The sequence below is a fragment of the Nanorana parkeri genome, unplaced genomic scaffold, assembly GCF_000935625.1.
Source record: "Nanorana parkeri isolate BGI_ZX_2015 unplaced genomic scaffold, ASM93562v1 scaffold234, whole genome shotgun sequence".
Taxonomy (NCBI): Eukaryota; Metazoa; Chordata; class Amphibia; order Anura; family Dicroglossidae; genus Nanorana; species Nanorana parkeri.
In genome coordinates this window covers 552,465-575,274 of record NW_017306502.1, presented here as the reverse complement: position 1 = coordinate 575,274, position 22,810 = coordinate 552,465, and the positions used below count along the sequence as shown (strand labels likewise).

General features: G+C 40.1%; 1 protein-coding gene across 2 annotated transcripts in view; it reads left to right on the top strand.

The window, feature by feature from the left end:
* USP9X (ubiquitin specific peptidase 9, X-linked) overlaps positions 1-22,810 on the top strand; it is a 143,325-nt gene that overhangs the window by 66,177 nt on the left and 54,338 nt on the right. For both annotated transcript variants that reach the window (XM_018556326.1, XM_018556327.1), the window contains exons 14-21: positions 2,720-2,853; positions 5,015-5,102; positions 5,248-5,590; positions 12,868-12,963; positions 14,522-14,733; positions 16,465-16,705; positions 19,470-19,619; positions 19,877-19,997. In XM_018556326.1, coding sequence (XP_018411828.1) covers positions 2,720-2,853; positions 5,015-5,102; positions 5,248-5,590; positions 12,868-12,963; positions 14,522-14,733; positions 16,465-16,705; positions 19,470-19,619; positions 19,877-19,997 — 1,385 coding nt within the window. The remainder of the gene's footprint in view (positions 1-2,719; positions 2,854-5,014; positions 5,103-5,247; positions 5,591-12,867; positions 12,964-14,521; positions 14,734-16,464; positions 16,706-19,469; positions 19,620-19,876; positions 19,998-22,810) is intronic.

Below are 22,810 nucleotides of genomic sequence, written 5' to 3'. Positions count from 1 at the left end.
AATAAAATACACAAATGGAGTGTTGCAATGTTTGCTTCAGAATAACACTGCATGCACATTTTTTGCACTGCACTGGAATGCATGGCATTATAAAAGCCTGGTCATCATTTTAGAGTTGGCCATGAATATTGGCCCAAAAATTATTGCTCTCACTCCGGCGCGATACCTGACATGTAGCGCAATCGTCATTTTTCTATATAGGTGCACCCGACTTGTGTTTCTGTTAGTATGCGTGCGTTGGCAGGGTTGGGGGACTTTACATTTTTGTGGGGGTATTTTTAAAAATTGTATTTTTACTTTTTTTTTTTTTTCCTCATTGCTTTCACATGAGTGGCTCACAATCCCCTTATGTGATAGCACATTGCAGGTGACATTGGGGGTCTTTTAGACCCCTAATGTCGCTTTTTACACTTCACTGGGAAATGACAGCTGCCAGCTGAGGCACCTGAATGTCAACACAGCTGGCCAATAGCAGGCTGGCTATTGCACCCACCCATTGCTTGCTGTCAATCAGCAGAGAAAGGGACTGAAGGAGAAAGTTCAGGGGTGTGGATATTTTTGAAAAAACTACTTGTCCAAGGGCTAAAGCGGGGGTCAAATCTACTTGTCCTTCATGACAATCTACTTGTCCCAATACAAGAAAAAAAGTTTTAAAAGTTTAAAACTAGGGATGCGCCAATACCAGTTTTTGGGTATCGAGTACCAATATTTTGCTTTCAGTACTCACCCGTTGGCATGGAGCAGGCTTCCCGGGCAATCAGGAAGCTAGGCAGCGGGTAATGAGATGCTACCCGGCTTCCTGACTGCCAGGGAAGCCGACTCCATGTTGTTTGGCCGGCTTGATTGTGAATGGCTGGGAGGCCTGCTCCATGCCAACGTAATGACCTGATTGGCCGGGAAGAAGGCTCGATGCTGATTGGCGGCCAATCGGCAAGGAGCTGGCTTCCCGGCCAATCACTTGACCACGCTGACCAATGAGTGCTTGCAATTTGCCAGTAAAATTCAAAATGCATAGGGCAGGAATGTGCTTGACAGTACGGGGTAAGGACTGTTTGCAGAAAGTTTATAGCTGGGGGGGTAGAAGAGATCGGGCCAGATTTGATCGGGTAATTCCATTTTCCCGTATTACCTGGGAAAGTGAACTTACCCTTTAATGCACATTGTGTGTGTGTGAGAGAGTTCTGCTGCCCAGGTACCACAATATGGCACACAGTGAAATGGCAGCAGGACTCAACACACACAATTTCCTATGCGTGTGTTTATTTGTATGCAGATGGCAGGGGCAGCGGAGTTGGTTTTAATTTTTTTTTTTACTTTGTCACTTTTTTAATTTTTATATATTTTATAATATTTTACTTTTTTATAACTTTTAAAAATTTTTTTTTTCATTTTATTCCCATCACATGGTGTTAAAATCCTCTGTGATAGTTTGGAGGTGACAGGTTCTCTTTATGGAACCTGCCCTCCAACACAGAACTGATGTTCTGTGCAGTTCCTGACAGCCGAGACAGGTGGCGCTGTGATCACAGCGCCACGGTCTCAGTGATAGCACAGAGCAGACGAAGAAAGGAAGTTCTTCGTCTGCTCTGTGGGCTCTATGGTGAGCTCCCATGCCGTGGTGACAGGTCCACCAGAGGATCGGACAGGATCGCCGATTCTCGCTTCATACAAGTGATCTGATTAGATCACTTGTATGAAAACGAGCGGCGGCTCCCACTGTACATTCAGCTCTGCTTGTCCGGAGCAGGGCTGAATGTATTAAAAAACTACTCGCCCGAAACTGCCTGTCCCGGGCGTCGGGCGATAGGAATTCCACATCCCTGAAGTTCTCTCTCAGGTCCTCCTCTGCTGATTGGCAGGTGCAATAGCCAGCCTGTTGACTATTGCAATTTAAAATAACTTTCTGCTTTTACAGTAGAAGCGATTCTGGTGGCTCAGCTGCTGCCAGTAAACAGGGCCCCCCACCTGAAACCCCCTCCGTGTTTTCCAGAGGGGGGGGGCTTATTATAAGTGTAAAGGTGATACTAGGGGTTTTTTGGACCCCCCCGGTATCACCTTTAAAGAGTACCATCACTTGCCCCCCTAGGTGATGGCAATTAAAGTTAAAAACAAAAAAAGTTTTTACTTTTTGTTGTATTTTTACATTTAAAAGTCCCTCGCGAGCATGATTGTCTTCAGATAAACATGCGTCGGGTGTGCCTACGTATGAAAACGAGGATCGTGCTACACATGTTGGGTATAGCTGCGCACGCTGGAGTGAGGGCAATAATTCTAGGGCCAATATTTATGCATATCTCTATATTGATGACCTGTGGGGGCTTTTAAAGTGTCGTCTGTGAAACCGACAAAATTCATTACCCCAAAAAGTCTGCATACGCACACAATTTTTAACCTGTGCATGTTGGGGTATCTATTCGTTGTAACCTCACCTTTTTTATATTTTATAAAAAAATCTAAGTATTGTGTTTTGGGGCATTAAGTGCATTTTTCAAAAATGTTTGGGATTTGCTAAAGAGCGCTAATATCATGCGACATAAACATTTGCATCTACCACCATTTTATTCTACATGGTCTTGGCTTTCGGAAAATATATATTGTTTGGGGGTTTTAAGTAATTTTCAGGCCTAAAATGTGGATTATAACATGTAAATAAACAATATAAAAAAAGGCCTCGGTCATGAAGGGAGGGGTTAATTTGTAGTTGTTTCTTACATTTCAGCCAGACTCAGCGCAGTCCGCATGTTTTCTACAGACATGACTTAATAAACCAACTCCAGCATAACCATGCTCTTGTTACACTAGTGGCAGAAAATCTTTCTTCATATATGGACGGCATGCGACAGTACTCCAAAGGTAAGTCAAAGCCCTGGGATGGTCTTTCAAAGTTTTACACATCTTGGTAAGATCAGGTCTTGTATGGTCAGATAAATAGTTCTAATACTGGTTAAGAGTAATTTAGAAATTATGGTTTGTTGCTTGTGAGTGGACCTTATAAGACATCTGCTGAACAATGTACAGCTGCTCAATAAATATTAAATACATAAAATGTATAGTGTTCATGTCTTAACCACTTCAGTATCAGCCTGTAATACCCAGCAATATACCCAATTGAGATCTAGAGATATATTCTAATTTTTTGGTTTCCCTTACTTTCTGTTAAACATATAAAATAAAAATGCCAGGACAGTTCAAAACCCCATCCATTCCCAAATTACCCCCTTTTTAGAAAGACCCCCTTAGGTGATCTAATTTTTTGTTGCAATTTTTGAGTTGCAAAGGAAGAATCATGCTGGTATTTTGGTGGTTACAACATGCTGCTTGGTGATGGTGCACTAGATAGTAATGTATAGTTCAAATACATTGGAGGGGTTGATGTGCAGTATAAGGGAGATGTAATATACAGGTAACATACAGAGAAGACAGCTTGAATATCAAAATGCGAAAGTGAAAGTAAAAAAAAATATATAGAATTTCTCAGTGAAAATCTTATTAGCTGCTGCTGCTGATCCCTTTTATTCTGGATCCCCAGTGCTCACAGGAGTTTGTTTACATATGTGATCTCTGTAATTTGTTGTCACAGCTATCACATGGTACAGAGCTTGTGGACCGAGCCATCTGACTGCTTAGTTCACAAACTTTAATGGGAGCAATGACAGTCTGTGTGTGTCTTCAAGACGTTTTTATAAATAGCACTGGGGAAATTAGTGTACCACTCTGCCATTCAAACATGTTCCACTGTAGAAAAGCGGTTTGTTGACCCAAAATTTTTATCAGGTGTGTGTAACTTTTCTAGAATGAGATAAACTATAAAGGTCGTATGTACCTGATCTAGTATTGGGGAAATAAATGTATTAACCTCCCCGGCGGTATGATTTTTTTATTTTTTCATGTCATTTTTTTCGGTCTATTTTTTTTTCGAATTGTTTTAGTCTTTTGTCGTTTTTTTTTTTTTTTCAATATGCCGCCGGTTCCGCCCCCTTGCGACGCGGCTCGAGGGACAAGGTAAGTAAATGCTATGCGGCATTCCCGAGTGTAGCTGTGGTATGGAATATGGTATGGAAAAGTAACCCCAAGCTACACTCGGGAATACCGCCAGGGAGGTTAAAATGTTATGAAATAGTCCCTGAACCCATGCTACCTCTCCCCAAAATAAGATGGTTCTCCTAAATAATTTAAAGGATTTCTAAACAAAACTAATATGGGCCATGTGACAACTGCAGTGCAATTTTAACACACTTATTCTATGAAAAGAGATACTAAAACTTTATTCACACTCCTACTGGCTCCCAGGGGGTAGAAACAACAAATGATTCTGGGTGTCTGTTTTAGATTAGCAAAGTTGCTTAATAATTGCCTTCCCAGCTTAAGGACCTGTTCACACGGCGTCAGTTTTGTGTGCTGACCTGATCCGTACGCTCCTGCACTAAAAATGTATCCCTATGTGTTTTATGGGCTACCGTTCTCAGTCCGTTCAGGTTACGACAGAAAAAATACTGCATGTCACATTTTGTACGGTCCGGAAACGCAAAACGCTTCAACGCACTGCACTGCTGCTAACATACTGAGAGCCCCACTCCGGCAAAAAAATTAAAACTGGAACGCATCAAGAACGCGGCAAAAACACTTAGCACCGCGTCTGCAGATCCGCACATGATCAGGACCTGAAACTCATGTGAACAGGCCCTTAAGCATTGAAGCTTAATTTTGAAGCAGTTACATTATTGACCTATACAGCACTTGCATTAAAAACCACATAAGATGTTTGAGAATAGCGTTTTCCTTTTTTATGCCATTTTTGTTGAGGTCATCTAATATGAAAGTGTGTTTTTTTAAAGTCTTCAAATGTTGTAATTTTATTTTCCACAAACTCTTTTCATAATCGTATAATTCTTGCCTTCTAATAAATATAAATTCAAGTTACAATAGAGGTCTTAAGTAAAATTGCATTGAGATGCTCTGATAACTTGAATAATTAAAGCAACTTTTCGTAACCATATATGATTGTACTTTGCAGAACATGGTGAGTACGATCCTCAGACTGTGAGGCCAGGAAGTCGATATAGTCATGTTCAAGAAGTACAGGAGCGGCTAAATTTTCTGAGGCAAGTATTACTCCACTTCTAGCAGAGTTAAAGTAACTCTTTATTGCCTCCGTCTTTTTAGCAACACATTTTGTTTCATTTGTGACAGATTTACTCAGTTGTGCAATTTTAATTTGTCTTACATGTTTTACAATAATCATTTTAGGTTTTTATTGAAGGATGGTCAGCTTTGGCTTTGCGCACCCCAGGCAAAACAGATTTGGAAGTGCTTAGCTGAAAATGCGGTTTACCTTTGTGACCGTGAAGCCTGTTTCAAGTGGTACTCCAAGCTCATGGGTGATGAGCCGGATTTGGACCCAGATATCAATAAAGACTTCTTTGAAAACAATGTGCTACAGCTGGATCCATCTCTCTTAACAGAAAATGGCATGAAGTGCTTTGAGCGCTTTTTCAAAGCTGTCAATTGTCGTGAAGGAAAACTTGTAGCAAAACGAAGAGCCTATATGATGGATGACTTGGAACTTATAGGGCTTGATTATCTCTGGCGGGTAAGTGTTCTCCTCAATTTGAAATTGATCTGCTTATGTTTTAAATGCAATGTAACATTTTGTGATTCCAAACAGATTGTTGCAAGTCATATGTTTTGTACTTAAAGGTATCAAGTTGTGGTGTTAAATGTGTTTTTAAAATGCTTTACAAGATCATTGAAAGCTATGTTTACTTTATGGCTGGCTTTGGTGGTTGTTACTACTAAGTCAGTATCCTGGAAAAAAAACCTCAAAACTGGTCTGGTTTATTTAAAGGGAAATCTTCACCATGGCTATTACCTATCAAATATGAAGTCCCCATTGCCTCCTCCATATATTCCCTGTCTACCTTAAGGAAGCTAAAGCTATTGTAGAACAGATAGGGCTTCAGGGGGAGCGGCAGCCTCCAGCTATAGATGGGCCATTGGCTCTGACAATAAACCCTTTTGCTGCCAGGTACTGCATTTCACTTTTATCCTTAGCTGGCTGGCCCTTGGCAGGCAATCTTTTTCTCCTGCAGCTTTCATAGTTTTTTTCTTCTTTTTTTTTTTTTTTTTTTTATAGCACCCAAACCATACATTTTATGAAAGCACAGGACCGTTAGCATTAACAGACGGTGCTACTGATTTAGGGTTTGTGACCAGAAAAACAGAATTTTCAATTAAATACATTAGAATCATTATCTTCACTCTCCACAAAAAACCAGAATAAGATTCCTACGATGTCTAAAAGATAAAACTGTCTTGAGTTAATAATTAACAAATATATGTAAATGTTTACATTGCACCTTTTTGGAGAAACTGTAAAAAAAAAAAATGTATGCAAAACTATAAATCAACTTGCTAGTAATCTGGAGGTTGGCCGCACAACTGTGTTGGGACACCTGATTGTGCGCTGCAATAAATTGATGAATGCATACATTTGTTTCCTCAATACAGCATGTTACAGTATACGGCAATGCCTTGCCATACTCTGCCACACAGTTGTAATATTGTTATTTTAAAATGTAAGAATAAAAAAAGAATTCAAGCGCTGCAATTTATGACAACGCACTGCAGCACATGTGCATAACGCATACCACTGCCTGTGCGTGATGTTGCACATGTGTAGCGCTGTAGATATTTCCTATTTGAGAAAGAAAAAGAGATGGAGGACAGAGTCTTCAATCTCTACTGCTGCCCCGGCACATACTAGACAGGAAGTGCTCCGACAGAGGCTTCCTTTTAATTTGCAAACTGAAGAGATGGTAAACGCTTACTATCTACCCAATTATGGTTGAACAGGAAGTGCTTTGTACAGAGCACTTCCTGTTCATTCATAACTGGGGAGATAGTTACTATCTCAGTTGTGAATGAACACTGAAATGATCACTACTGTGTTATTAACTGATGCTCTACTCATCATCCTAAATCTGCCCCATCCCACCCCTCTTGTCCCTATATCCTCCCCGCCTGCATCTTACTCCTCCCATTTAGGCACCAGCAGCATTCTTTGCCCTGTGTCCCCTCTGATCCCCGCTGTCTCTGCCCATATAGGTGTGTAAGCGCAGTGGGGATCGGAAGGGACACATGCAGGGGAGCATGTCACCTGCGCGCTACAGGGCTGATCAAGGACCAGATGGAGAGGGTACTGATCGGCGGTAACAGCGGGTGGGGGTAAGGGGCTAATTTAAAAAAAAAAATACTATCATCGGCAACTAGAGCTTACAGAAGAAAAGTTAATGTAGCTAACATAAGGCATAGTGACTGGGTCAAAGGGTTGTGCTCCACCATATGTGTTTAAGTCCATGCGAAAGGGTTAGTGACTGTGTGGAGAGGATACTTTTGTCTACACTATATACACTGCTGTGTACTTTGAAGTGTGGTGTACAGAATATACAGTGTAGTGTATGTAATGGACCACTGAAGCAGCATACAGAGTGGGGAAATTTAGAGCACAGTAAAGTGCAGTAGAAAATGTTCTGTACATTACAGAGCAGGATGTTGTGTAGTGGATAAATTGGAGTGTAGCTTTCAGAATGAGAAGAGAACATTAAATGCCCTTAACTGCAAGAAGGAGTTTGTAGTCTTTGGCTGTCAGCCTTTGGCAGTAATGGAGGGCTCAATTTTGCAAAAAATCTGATGGAACTGAGGAAGAAATGATAACTCTTTGTGCCAGCAGATGTATACAATGCTTACAAAATCGGTCCCAGTTCTCTCATAGCACCTCTTTGTTTGTTGGCAGCATAAAGGCCCCTTCACAAAGGCAATTCCGATCAGATCCATCTGTCAGTTATTCCTGCGGGTCTGATCGGAAGCCAGATGTTAGTCTATGGGCAGTGTGCGTCTGTTATCCTAGACTTCGACCAGGTCCAGAAAAACAAACTGATTCACGTTCCGTTTCAACAGACTGTGCCGGAATCGGAGGTTATCTGATGTAAACGGACACATGTCCATTTATATCTGATTCCCCATAGACCAATATGGGTACAGTAATTTCAGTCTTATTTCTTCCATAGCAAGATGGAGTAAAAAACTGGACAGACATGGTTGTCACAACAGTGACCATCCGTTCTGATCAGCGGGATATCCGTGCATGGATCCCTATGGATCGGGACTGAAGGTGCCCGTCTGAAAGTGGCCTTAAGAAGACTGTGTGTGTAAATCAAATCTATTGTTAAATATTTTGTTAGGGCTGCACTGGTAGTTGCATTTAAACTTCTAATTTATACTGCTCGGCTGTCTCCTGAAAATGCTAGATGCCCCGCTGTGCCTGCCTTTTGGTATGTTTCACTCACAGCCAAAGAAAGAGCATGCATTAATGTGTCAGTTAAGTGTCAGAACTATTTATATCTCTACTTGTTCTGGGACAGTGACTAAAAAAGCATTGAAGTCACCGTATCAGAATGACATATAGCATTCTCATAGCGTTCAGTAACTGCTCTGCTTTGTCTGCACTTGCCCATAATGTAATAATATGTTGTGCCACACACCTAGACTTCTCTGCTAATCCAATGCCTTCAACTTAATTAGGGGCACTGGGTAAGGTGACTTTTGGGACTGACCCTGCTCCTATATGTACTTTTGGCGACAATATAAGGAGAGCTGCAGGAGTGTGCTGCTGTTGGAGTAAATTGCAATGTATTCAAAAGGGTTAAATACACCGAAAACACAAATTTGAGGAAGCCAAGGGGGAAAAGGGTGGGGGGCATTGGAGAGCGTGACTGAAGTGGCATGTTTGAGCATTGTGAGCTTGCGGTGTACACATACTATTTTTATGTGACTATAAGACAGTTTGAGGAGTAATTATTATTTTTTTCCATACAAATGAAGTTGGGCATTGGTTCAAACCCAAGATTTGATAACAATGTCCTGTTTCCAAGCCCACATTTCCCAATAAATGGACTCCAGTCACCATTGTATTTAATTGCAAAAGTTTTTTTATTATTTTCAGCAAAAAATATAAAGTATTACACAGGTCGACAAAACAACATCCATACGGGGGACATTACATTTCAAGCCCAATTGGTCTCTCGTTTCTATCATGTCACATAAATTGCTTAAAGGCAACCTTAGCTTTCTAAGATAATAGGGTTTCACGGCCCACAAAAGAGGATAGCATCAAAGCATTAGGGCATTGGAGGGAATGCAGTTATCCAACGATATGCTTCACAAGGATTACAATGCGTGTGGAATCGTGACGGTTGTCCATTAAAAGGATAGCTAATGGTAATCGAGGTTGAGAGACAGGCAGTCACTGCTATGGTGCGCCTAAAACGCAACTTTAGCAGGGGCAGGCAACATATAAGACAATGCACAATGAAAATTAACCCTTGGGTGTACTGATATCCCCAAAGGTGGGTTCAAAGGCTATCCGACCAGGAGTGTATGAATGCATAAGTGTGTTCTAACCTAAGTTGCCAAATAGGTTTTTTAATATTTTGGTGCAGGGATGTGGTACAGTACTGTTGTTAAAATTACTCATGTTTAAATAAATGAATTTATAGTTTTTCTACATACGGTCTGGCAGTAACTTGATTGGTCCACACATTTAAAATGTGTTTTGTGACCTGCTCTACCTTCTGTTATATGTAACAAATAAGGAGAAAGGGACAGAAGACACACCGGGGGGTGTTAGAGAAGAATAGAGTGGGGGAAACATTAAAAAGGTAGGTGGTTCGCACGGGGCGGGCTGAGGCCTAAAATCAGTCTGTCTTTATGGCAATGCAATTTCGGCTTGTATAAGCCAGCCAAGGATCCCAAATAAGCTTGAACTGTGCAACTTTGTCCAGGAGAATACTCGCTAACTTTTTCACCATTTGTATTTAAAGACTAACTCCAGGAATTTAAAAAACTTAACCATTGCAGTGTGGGGATAGCCTGACTGAAAGGGTAAGTGCTTGTTTTGTGTGATAGTCAAACAAAGCAGATATATGCTCCTGATCCTTGGTGAGCTCCTCTCTCCTGTGGAATGTCCCTTGTTTTCACATCTAATGCAAGTCAGTATACCTGCTTTAGATGTGATGACATCGGAGATCCTTGGACCTCTGGAGCCCAGGAAAGAGGCTGTGCTAACCTGTCTAGCAGCCCAGCGGGACCGAGGATCAGGTAAGTAAAACTGCCTTAATTGACTCCCTTAAACAAAACAAGCACTTAACCTTTGCATTGTGGGGGTAGCTTGACTGCAAGGGTAAGTTTGTTTTTAAATTACTGCAGTTCCATAAATACTAATCAAGCTGCCCAAATGGCTCTCTTGGTGCCCTTATGGGTCTCATTAGAATCCTAGTTATGCGCTCCAATATTGCTGCTTAATCTCCCATGGCTGCCCTGTACACTTCAGGAGGTGGTGACTAGGCCCATTACTAAACATACTCTAAAGATCTAGGATGGTCTGAGACACCCATTCGGTTGGGTCTCGCCTCACTCTCCCGATGTCTATATTGGATAATCAGCTATTTTTACCTGGTTACCTTAAACCTCTCGTTTTCAGGCACTCTCGGTCTCTGGTTAAACATTTTTGCTTGGAACCATTTCTATTCTGTATGCCCTTCTATTGGATAAACTGCAGACACCTCTCCCTTCATACGTAATCCTGTGTGAACAGGAACTAGGTCGCCCTGCCTTTGGAGACACTTGGACTCAGATTTGGTCTACAATCTCTAAAGGTGCCCATACACCTTACAATTATCTGCAGATTTTCTGTGGTCAGATGGAAAAAGTGCAACAGATTGGCCCAGGTGGAGATTACTCCATCCACACAGTTTAGCATAGATGGAGGAATCTGTTGCACCTTTTCCATCTGACCACAGAAAATCTGCAGATAATTGTAAGGTGTATGGGCACCTTAAGAGTTCGATGAATGTACAGGCTGTGGAAGCTAATTACAATGTGCTCTTTAGGTGGTATTTGGTGCCTTTCCGTATCTCCCTGGTTGTTCTCTCTTATTCATCCCACTGCTTTAGGGGTTGCCGGATGGAGGGTTTTGTCCATCTGCTTCACATCTGGTGGACTTGGCCTAAGGTTATAAGATTCTGGTGTAGAGTCTACCAATTGTTGTATACTGTTATGGGTAAGATGTTTCATAAAGACCCCCTGGAAGCCTTGTCACATAACCCCCCCCCACAGATAAACACTATCTGCCAATTTAGGCTGGTAACTTTTTTTCTTATGGAGGCCAAATGGGTCATAGAGAGGGCTTGGCGATCCCCCAATATACCTTTTGCTGAGGTCAAACAGAATATCTCTTTCTTTTTTCCTTTTTTTTTCCTCCCTTTTTTTACCATTTTCTAGGGTTTGGTGTCTTGAGGGACAAACTCCTCCTTTTCTGGGCCTTCTTGTTTACTTGTATTTTGTCTGATGTGATGTTTTCTTTCTTCCATTCACGATGTCTCGTTTGACTTGTCCTTAGTTGTCACTCAGTTATATTTTATTGTGCACCTTGATATTGTTTTGTACTGCCTGATGTCTGTTTGCATTTTTATATTCTTGATTAAAAAAAGTTATTGAAAAACTGAAATATTTGTTTTTACTCGCGTCCTTCAATATACTGCATATATGAAAGATGAGCCTTCAGTATTGCTTTATTGAACATAAGTGGACATTTGGTGGCCCATTCACCTCTAAATAATTACAGTATAGAAAGTGTCTTGGATTAGTTTCCAGGTGATTTTGTTTTAAAATGGTTTAGATAAATATTTATTAAAACTTCTTTCCTGATTGTAGGATAATATATTCTGTTTTTCACACATCTGCAACTTGGGTTGCCTTTAACATTCTTAAACAAAGGCAAGACATGTAAGAGCATGTAGGCAGTTTTTGCAGCTCCCCAGTAAATCCCCTAATACCATTTTTTTATTTTTGTGAACATATCCTTATTAAATTATGTTCATCAAATTTTTTCCAAGCTAGCCATTTGTGAAATATTTTGTGTTGCCTAGGCAATGTTGAGCTATAATATAATAAACTTATTTACATGGTGTGATCGATCATTGGTATTAATGCATTATGAACAGTTATCTCAGAATAACATTTATAGAAATATGCTCAGGTGCCATCATAACTAGGTATTGTATACCCAATGTCAAAAAGATTTGTGAATATTTTTTTATATTGGGTGCATAATACCTAGTTATGCTGGCAGCGGAGTTTAATTATAGTGTTTTAAATGTATTATTTTAGCGCATTTTAGATGCCCATCTTTAAACGTTGTTTAAAGGCTACTACCAGTAATATTTCATTTAAAAACTTGTTTTAAAAGATGTCATACTTAACCCAAGTTGGGGGTAAAAAACAAAAATAGATTTTGCTTTGATGGTTTTAGACTAATTATTCACATAGCTTTCCTTGAGTATCAATTTCCATGCCGGATGTGTTCATTTGTCAGGCCTTAAAAGTTAGTTAGCTGCCCTTGGATAGATTAGCAAAGTGAGTCATTGAATAAGGTTGTCACAGTATTTGCTTCATGTCAGGGTCATGTCTTTGGCCTTGATGGCATGTGTTTAGTGAATATGAATCATTTAATGTGCTTTTCAATTGTTGAGTGTACCATCCTAAAAATGGCACACTGTGAGAAAAAGTAGAACCTGCCAAAGATCATTTCTGATATCTCCTATGTAAAGAAGATTTTAAGGTTTGTTTATTGCTGCAACAATTGCTCTGAACCAGCACTTCTGAAATGTGGCTATTTGGAAATACAGGATCTTTGTTATGCTGCTTCTGCTCACTCTCCAGTGATGCGGAGAAACAAACCCAAACTAATAGACCCTTTTAGCAAGCTATTTGAAAGCATTTTTCTGATGACCTCTTATTTGTGTTCTGTAGGTTGTAATTCAGGGAAGCGATGACATTGCAAGTCGAGCAATAGATCTTTTAAAGGAAATCTACACCAACCTTGGACCCAGGTTACAAGTAAATCAGGTAAGAATGTTGTCTGTACAACTTGTATTGGCCTTAAAGCCAGTAATGCATGGTTTTCATGAAACCTCATGACAGAGGAAATTTGTTGTTTAAAACAATTTTTTTTCTCTCCTAAACCCATGAACACTATCTGACCTACAGAAGGACTGAAATTATTATAGAAACTCCCCCATTGGTGCCACTTGACCTGGACAAATTTTCCAATAGATGTGCAATATCCTGTTATAGAACTAAATTATATAACATCCTCTCCCATTTCCTGCTGTCATGGTCACCACCGTGAAGTAGAAAATAAATGAAACGTATAGCATTCATTTTCTTTTAAAGCAGTATGTGTTTTTGGTTGGGGGTTTTTTTGGCAGTTGTCCATTGCCACTTTGGCTAACGTTATAAATGCCTTCTAACCTTTTGTATAAACAACCAATGCCAACTTGATTAATATCACTTCATTTCAGTAACTCATTTTACCATTATCTAGAGTCTTTGCATGTTCATACTGGCAAATTTAGCTATAAAAGGTAAAAGTAATTACATTTCAATAGGGTAAATATAAAATACTTATCATGAATATCACATATTTGCAGCCAACTGTCTGACCACTGCACCATACAGTGTAAACAGAAAATCAACAATTTGCCGAGCGAGAGGCTTTGCATGTATCTATTGCCAAAAATCCCTACCTCCCAGCAGGTTTTTATGTTTCTGATTTGTACTTCCACTTTAACTACCTCCCGGCCAGCTGCTGTGTAGTGCGCGCAATTTTTACGCTTGACATGTTTGGTGTCTATTTACCCGACGTGACCCCGTCTTTTATATTTTACCAAAAAAGTGGGTAATATTAGTTGTTTTATAGCATAATGTAAAAAAAAAACTTTTTTTTTCTCAAAATTTTCAGTAATTTCTCCTGAATATAGTAAAAAATAAAACCCGCAGTGGTGATTAAATACCACCTAAAGAAAGCTCTATCTGTCCCCAAAAAATTGTATAAAATTCATTTCAGTACAGCGTTGCGTGACGGAATAAATGTCAGTCAAAGTACTGCAGCGCTGAACACTGAAAAATGGCCTGGCCAGGTAGGGGATCTAAACACCTGGTCTTCAAGCGGTTAAATATGGAAAAAAAAAGTTGGGCAAGAGATTTAATTGTAGTCTTCATCAAATGGAGAGCATTGCTTAATCCAGAGGAGCCACAAGAAGTGAGATGGCCATGTGGTTTGTGTCTAGCACAAAAAACACCAGTTTGACATTCCTTGAATAAAGCGGCAGGGTTAGCATGACAGCCAAACAGTTGGCATTTGCAGGAAGAGTGAACGCGAACTCTGCATTGGCAGGCTTCATATTTCTTGCATGACAGGTCTTTTTTCATTGCTGAACGCTCACCATAGACTGGATACAACGTGTAATGTTGATGAGGTATGCACATGGTGTTAATTATTAACATCCTTTTTTGTAATTTGTGCTGGTTAATCAGTAATTTTGTGTTTCATGCTGTTAGCACTAGTTGGTTTTAGTGATGTATTTGGCTTTTTTTTTTTTTTTTTTTTTACACATTTCTGTAGGTGGAGATACATGAAGACTTCATCCAGTCCTGCTTTGATCGTTTAAAGGCATCATATGATACACTATGTGTTTTGGATGGTGACAAAGACAGTATTAATTGTGCAAGACAAGAAGCAATACGAATGGTCAGGGTGCTGACTGTCCTAAAAGAATACATAAATGAATGTGACAGTGACTGCCATGAAGAAAGAACAATCCTTCCAATGTCTAGGTGTGTCCTTTCATTATCTCACTGGCAATAACTAAGGTTTTGCAGCATGATGTTTTCGTTCCTCCTCTGTCCCAATACTAGATATTTTACCTCGACTTGCTTATTTTTCCAGTTATATGTAGATTACATCTGTATCTTAACCCCTGTACGTCCCGTCACAAAGTGCCTATATGACTGGCCACGTACACTGTACGTGAGAGTTATATCAGGCTCTTACCAGAGCGGTTACCAGTCATTAATGAATGCCTCAGTATTGAGGCATTCATTAATGAAATAAGCTTTTTGTAAAAGCTTCTTCCTTTTCATTAATGAAAGAATGAAGCCGTTACATGCAAATACGGGACCGCTATTAGCAATCCCGTATTTGACAGCTGAAAATAGCAGAGAGGTAGCAGAGTGACTCACCTCTCTGCTATTTGTTTTGACAGCTCGAGAGCCCGATGTTCTGATCGTCTCTAGGCACAATCAAAGAGCTTTTATTGAGATCTGAATCTGATTAAAGTCATGATCAGTCTCTAAGGTTATTATTAGCTGTTCCTAGGTTTGGAGCAGCCTAATAATAGCCAAAAAATTTTTAAAAAGTTTATTTATCAAGCAGTCATAGTGACTGCTTGATATAAACTGACAAAAAAAAATTTTTTTACATTTTTTACAAAGTGTAAAAAAAAAATGAAAGTGTAAAACAAAATTAGGAAAATAAATATATTATACTATAATTAATATAAAAAATTCTAAATAATAATCAAAACTTGTGAAAAAAGTGTTTTCTTCTAGTTTTTTTTTTTCCTCCATTTTTTTTTAATTCAAACTAAGTGAGGTGTTAGGTATAATTATATCGCCCTATGTGTCCTCTAAAAAACAATGTATAATATGTGTGGGTACATTTAGTAAGAAAGTATATTACTACAGTGGAAGTATCGCACAGCAAAAATGTAAAAAGTGTGTCAGTCATTTATGAACAGAAACTGAAAACTAGCTCAGTCATGAAGGGGCTAATGTGCAGGTGTTAAAGTTGAAAGGCAAAATACACAACCAAATGTCAACCAGTCCTGTCCAACGTCTTTGGCTTGTGAGGGACAAATTTTCCCATGCATGTCAAAGGGCTACGTGTTGATTATGGTGTGGTAAAATGGCTAGATGTTGATTTGGGCTGTGGTTTTAAAGGGCATTTTGTAATATAAGGACAGCAATCCATGCCTGGTACCCACAGTATTCTGACAGTGTTGATGCTTCCCAAGGCTGCCCCTTTTTTGTACTATCACTGTATTCAGCAATGGGTTTAAATAGATGTGGTGAAACTTCATCAAGCTATTTTTTGGCCATAGCTCTCCATTATTGTAAAGGCAGTTGCCCAGGAAATGTCACGCGCTTAGTGTCTCTTACATATAGTGACTTTCTACCATACATATTCTCACATAAACACTGTTTCATGCAGTTGTACACACTCTTGGATCTACCACTCTTGTGATCCTGGATGTGCTGGGACACCTGTAAAGTACAAGTAGTGCCTCCTCCTGCTGACATCAGTGAGAAGGTGGCACTACAGTGTGTGAAATAGGGCTGTTTCTGGTTCCTCATTTCACATAATGAAGCATTTCCTGCTTTTGCTTAGATTATTGCAACTGGGAAGCAGGTCGGGAACTGCAATTGGCTGCCCTTTCAACAGTACTAATCTAAATCATAGATTGTTGTGGTTTTGCTATTGAAATTTCTATGATTGCTTTCTCTTAGGGCTTTCCGGGGCAAACACATCACCCTGGTTGTGCGATTTCCAAATCAGGGCAGACAGGTAGAAGATTTGGATATCTGGTCTCACACAAATGACACGATAGGCTCAGTTCGTCGTTGCATCTTGAACCGCATCAAAGCCAACAGCGCACATACAAAGGTTGAACTGTTCATTGGTGGAGAGCTTGTAGATCCTTCTGAAGACAGAAAATTAATTGGTCAATTAAATTTGAAAGATAAAACGGTAGGTTTATCTATGTTTTTTGCTTTTTATTCAAATGTTTGTCTTGGACAGGTCAACCTCGCCTATTCAAACTGAGCATATGATGAAATAATAAACACGGTATCTTTAGTAAAAACTACATGTTAAAATGATTAATCCGTCGAGCATTTTAGACGAAGTGAATCTTTGTTCATTCTGATTGACTTGCTCAATGAAATGTCTGCCTAAGATAGTTTAGCAGTGTTATAAAGTCAGTGAGATTATTCATTCTCCCCTTAAAGTAAAAGGGGACATTTGCCCCATTATGGATCTAAAGGCACTTAACATCTACATTAAATCTATCAGGTCAGTCATTGCTTCTCTCCATCTGTGGGGCTTTCTAGCTTCTGTGGACATTAAGGATTCCCACTTGCATATCCCTGTCCTTCCAGTGTATCAATGGTACTGGTCTCTTACGGTGGGCACACAACAATTCCAGTTTGTTGCTCTTCCCTTGGTCTTTTCCACAGTACCTTGGGTTTTCAGCAAGGTGTTAACGCCTGTACTTGCTCTGCATTGTTCACAAGGCATACCCATAGTGGGATACCTGGACAGCATGAGTGAACGGTCAGCACAGGCCTTGCCTGCCAATGCCCATCTAGCTGTTTAATGCCCATCTAGCTGTTTAGACGCTGCAGAGGTTCAGTTGGGTCCTGAATTTTCAGAATTAATCATTAGATGGGGCTTGTCACGTAAAGTATCTAGATCTCTTACTAAATATGGCTTAGACTGGGTTTTTTTCTATCGCAAGACTCTATCTTCACTCATCCTTCCCAATTTGACTGAAATCCAAGGTTTGTCTAACCCTTCACTTTTGCATGAGGGTTCCTGGTTTTGATGGTTTCCCACTTCAAGTCCGTTCTTTTTGCTCAATTTCACTACAGATCATTACAGCTCAATTTTCTAGGTGTATAGGACAATAGGCAGTCACTGGACAGCCCAGGACTAGCTTTTCTCTGACTGTTCACATATCCTTCCCTGTAGTGGGGCAAATCCTTCCTTCCATCTCACTGGAAGATGCTCATGATTGCGCCTGCCTGACATGCTAGGAAGGAGTCCTGGACACAGTTTCGATGCAGGAGACACCTTTTTATCTGTTTGTATAAATCCAGTGTGACGGTGTATAAAAGATATTTCCAGAAGTGGGGAAAAGTTTACAAACTGTGGAGACTTCCCCTCTTAGATGTCACTGGAACAGGTTTCCCAATAGGAAAATGTACCCTTACCAGTTGAGATCACTACAAAAAGAGAAGGGAAGTCTATGAACCTCTATCCAACAGGGCAAGTGGATGGCAGTAAAAAATTGGGGTTCTAATACTTCCTAATTCTATACAAAACAAAATAATTTGTCTACTATACATTCACGTTAAGTATAGTTTATATGGTGGAGATCTGGGTCTCGAGTAGCAAAATATGTACTAAACACTTTTTTTTTAAAGTTTTTCTTTCTGTATTGGTATTATTTTTTTTTTATTATTATTGTTACTGTTGAAAATTAATTATATATTAAAAAAAATGTACTAAAGAAAACTGGAGAGAGAGTTGTAAATTGTCTGTGGCAACCAATTGGAGTTCATCTTTCAAATTGAACCAGAAGTCTGGTTGCCCCCCAAGTTTATTTCTCCAATTATATATTCTGCGTTTCGAATCCATTACGGCCACTTACACACTCCAGTATAATCGTCACAACTTATCCAACAGTTGGCTTTACACAGGTAAACAAAACTCCTGATGGCTATAGCCAGGAGTCTGTTTACAGGGGCCCACTGCTGCCGATCGTATGACATAAGTGGCGGCGAACGGATTAAACCTCTCTGGCTCTGTTGGATGATCCTCATAGGCCCAGGCAGATGTGGTATGCTGACTTGGTAAGACTTCTAGCAAGTGCATCTTAAGCTCTGCCAGATCTACCGTCCCATGGGCCAAGTGTCTGCACTTTGCACCATTTTCCTGAAAAGAAACGTTTTTGGCCTTGCATAAGGACTATTGTGTTGATGCCTAAGATAATCTGCCTTTTCACCCTAACCAGGCCATTGTTCTCTGGTCCCTTTGTCTAGCACCAGTTTTGGAAAATTCCCCCCCATTGCCTGGATGTGGTTTAACCTGTGCGAGTCTATCCTTTAGCCCCAGCTTTTTTATCCCATTCCTGGCTTCCAATATATCTAGGTTCAGTGATTTATCTGATATATCAAAGATCCCCCTTTTCTCATTAAGGCTCACTCCGCTAGGTCATTGAGTGCCTCTTGGGCTTTTCAGCATTAGGCAACCAGGTCATCCATTCACACGTTGTTGAAGTTCTACCTGGTGGATGTTTCTGCCTCATCTGATGCCAGCTTAAGGTGTAAGGTCTTTCTAGAGGCTGGGCACTTTTTTCCCTTAAGGGACACAGGTCCCACCCACTCTGATTATGATCATACTTTTGGTGCTGCTTTACTACGAAGGCAAGCTGGTTGCAGGAGAGGTTATAGTTTGGGTTGGCCTACAGTTGGTTTTTGGGTTTTTTTGTTTTGTTTTTTTTCTTGCGCCAGTGTCCAATCCTCCTGTAGTTGGTAGTATAACTTGAATGTTTAAGACTTTCTATGTCACTCCATGTACAGGGAAAGTATTTTATGGTAAGCAAAAAAAATCCTATTACAAGGCAATAATTCACATTTTAAAATATTGAATTGATAAAATTAAAGTGCTTTTGCTAAGAGTTGGCCTATTTTTGTAAAATTCTTTGACAGTTTTGTTTTGTATTTTTCAGTTAATTACAGCCAAGCTGACACAAATAAGCTCAAACATGCCTTCAAGTCCTGACAGTTCTTCAGACTCCTCAACTGGCTCTCCTGGCAATCATGGAAACCACTTTAGTGATGGTCCCAACCCTGAAGTTGAAAGCTGCCTTCCCGGAGTGGTTTGTATATTCCCTTTCTCAGATATTATTGAAATGTGATCATTTTGACCGTGGAAACTGTTTTTACATACATTTGTAAATATTCAAGTAGGAATGTGAATGTTCCTGTAAGCGTTGTTTTGTTTTTTTGTTCGGCTAGAACTATGAGGTGAGTGGAAATCACTCATCTCATAGTTCTCCTTTTAAGGGACAATGCAGCCTTTAATCATTAGGGCAAGAAAACTTATTTTGCTAACATGTCCCTTTTCTCTTTTCAGATAATGTCATTACATCACCGATATATCTCCTTTCTGTGGCAAGTAGCAGATTTGGGCAGCAGTCTAAATATGCCCCCACTACGTGATGGAGCACGTGTGCTGATGAAACTTATGCCACCAGGTAATAATTCAGTATATTTTAAGTGTGTGTTCGGCCAAAACCTTTTTGTTTTTTGGTGGGAAAAGGTTTGAAGCCATCTCAGGTTTTCATTGCTATGCGGGGCTCTGTTAGGTGGTGTCACTTTTATGATGACTATTATTTCACCAGACAAGACGTGAAGACCAAATCATATTAGAGACACTGTCGCAGTCAGCAATAAAAGAGCCAACTGGGGCTCTAACTCTACCCTAATCTGCTTACAGAAATTCTGCCCGTGCTGTGGTTTTCCTTCCTGTCTGGTAAAACTGTCATTAGGACAGTAAGCGAAGGAAATTTTCTCTAATGGAGATAGCAGTAAGCTTTCTCCAGTTAGCCAGCAAGCGGATGTTTTTGCAGTTCATGAAGTATACTGGTGTTCTCTCTGAGGCAGTCATCAATGGCAACTTGTCTGTGTTCCAGTTAACACAAGACTCTGCTTTCTGGTGAGGTCAGTATTTCTAGGCATTCCTAGCTGATTTATTGGGCCCAGAGCTTTGGTAGCTTAGATGTCCCGTTTAGGAAATCGTCCTATTACTGAGGAGTTTGTGTGTGCTGTATTGCCACAAAAATTGCTATAACTGACTGGAACTGTTTAAAATGGGAGGACCTTTGATGATGCCCCATACTGCAAGAGCTAGCATATGGTCACCAAACTCTTCTCTCCCATGGTTTCCTCTCATGTACAGTGTTGCAAGGTAGCTCTCCACATGCTAATGCATGCCATGCAACACAAAGATCCTCGCACCAGGCGTTCAACAGTTCCTGACACCGTCTCCGGGACACAGCAAAGGTGTGGTGCATCCTTGTCATTCTCTCCCACCTGCATTGAATGTGAACAAACTTTTTTTTTTTTTTTACTTTGGGTTTCCTTTGATTAACAACATAGCTTTTTTTTTTTCTTCCTATTATTCAAGGATTTATTACTTGGGTAGAGCAACTTGTTCCTCCTAAGCACAAGAGTTTGAAATGCCGTTCACCATCTTTCCCAGCACTATCAGACATGTAAATGCCTAACATTTTTGATTCTGTCTGGGATCCTCCAGAGCATTCTTTCAGATGCGAAGTCCATCCCTTCCCAAGAAAAGGAGACCCCATAAGCTAAATTTTCAGTCACTAGTAGTTTCTCCTAAACAGAGCAAAACAGTACAATTTCTAATCGAGGCTGCACATTCCACTTTTACAATTTTAGAGTTTCACTATTCTTGCCCTTATTCAGTATCTGGGCTCTATTCTCATAGACCCAATCATTTCTACCACGGTCTTTCCTCGTCATCCCCTGGTCAAAGATTTTATCTGTAAAGATTGGAAACACCCAGACAAACAATTCCTTGCGCCACATTGATTTCTGGCACACTTATCTTGTTGACAAAGGTTTTGTCATAAGATGGTCACAAGGTGGCCTACCTGTACCTCACCTTAATAAAATATTTACTATTCCCATAGTACCCTACTGACTAGAAATTGGAAGCAATTTCAGTGATGCATTTTTGGGTTTTTCCCTTCAACCAATGTCAGCCTCCACACTCCTTTCCCAGATTGATTTGACAAAATCCCTAATCACGGATCTGTCCACTGTGGGTGCTTCCTGTGTCTCTCAACGTTGAATAGACCCCCTTTTATCCATTCAGGAATTGCTAGCCCAAAGGTTTTAGTTTATTTTCCCCTAACCGAACGTTATCAATGTTTTCAGTTTCAATAGTTTTTTTGTTATTAACAAACACAAGTTAATGAACCAGTAGTCAAGTGTACACCAATCGCTGTGCCTAAAAAAAAATGAAAATGTTTTCAGTAAATGTTTACAGACTTTAAACGCATTTCTAAGAAATTCACATTAACGTCATGGCTACAATCATAAAACATCTTGGATAGATCTGAGCAAAATACACAAGGTTTAAAGAGACAACAAGGTGAAACGGACACATACCATGAACCCACATAGCTTCCCCCAGCAACAGTTGTGATGCAGAAGCAATGTAGAACCAGTTCTACAACCGGACAATGACCCTCCTCACCAATTTGCATATTAAACCAAAAATGTAGGATCTCAAGACTCTATGTGTAAGGGACCCCAGTTTCCTACATTTGTCTCCAGGTTGGTTAGACCGATGAAAGACCTATACAATTTGCAAAAATTACTATACCAGCTATGAAGCACCTTTTTTAGCAATTACCCAGTGATGAGAACGGTCTATCCAAAAAGGAGCTCTGATCCGCTTTTTCTTTTATATATATATATATATTCTACTGTAAAGATCCTGCCCAGGTCTTTCTCCCATTTTCCGCATGGTGTGCATTTTGGAAGACAATCTGCAACTGTGGGGCAGGCCATAAAAAAAAAAGAGAAACCTCTCTGCAGTTCGAATTAGGGCTCTCCGACAAGGGAAATATCTTTAAATAGTTCATCTGATGCCGGGTCCCGATGCGGTGAATGTCGCGGTCCGCCGTCTGCTTGGGCACGGAGCTCCGTCTCAAGCAGCCATCCGTCCCAAGCGCTGGCCACGCCCCCAAATAGTTCATCTTTAAATAGGGAGCTATAGCCATCTTTTTTTAAGTAAGGAATTAGCATGTAGTTATGTCTCCTCTGATGGTAAATCAAACCTATCAGCTAACACTAAGAACAGTTGTAATGACCCTTCCACATAGAGAATTCTCCCTTGATTGGGCACTGATTTGGCTCCTTTCCTTCCCCACACATGCTTTTACACAAATATGTGCAACATGGAAACCTAGGAGCATACATTTTTTTTTTTTTTTTTTTTTCCAGCTATCACCTTTTGGTTGATTTTTATTAAAAA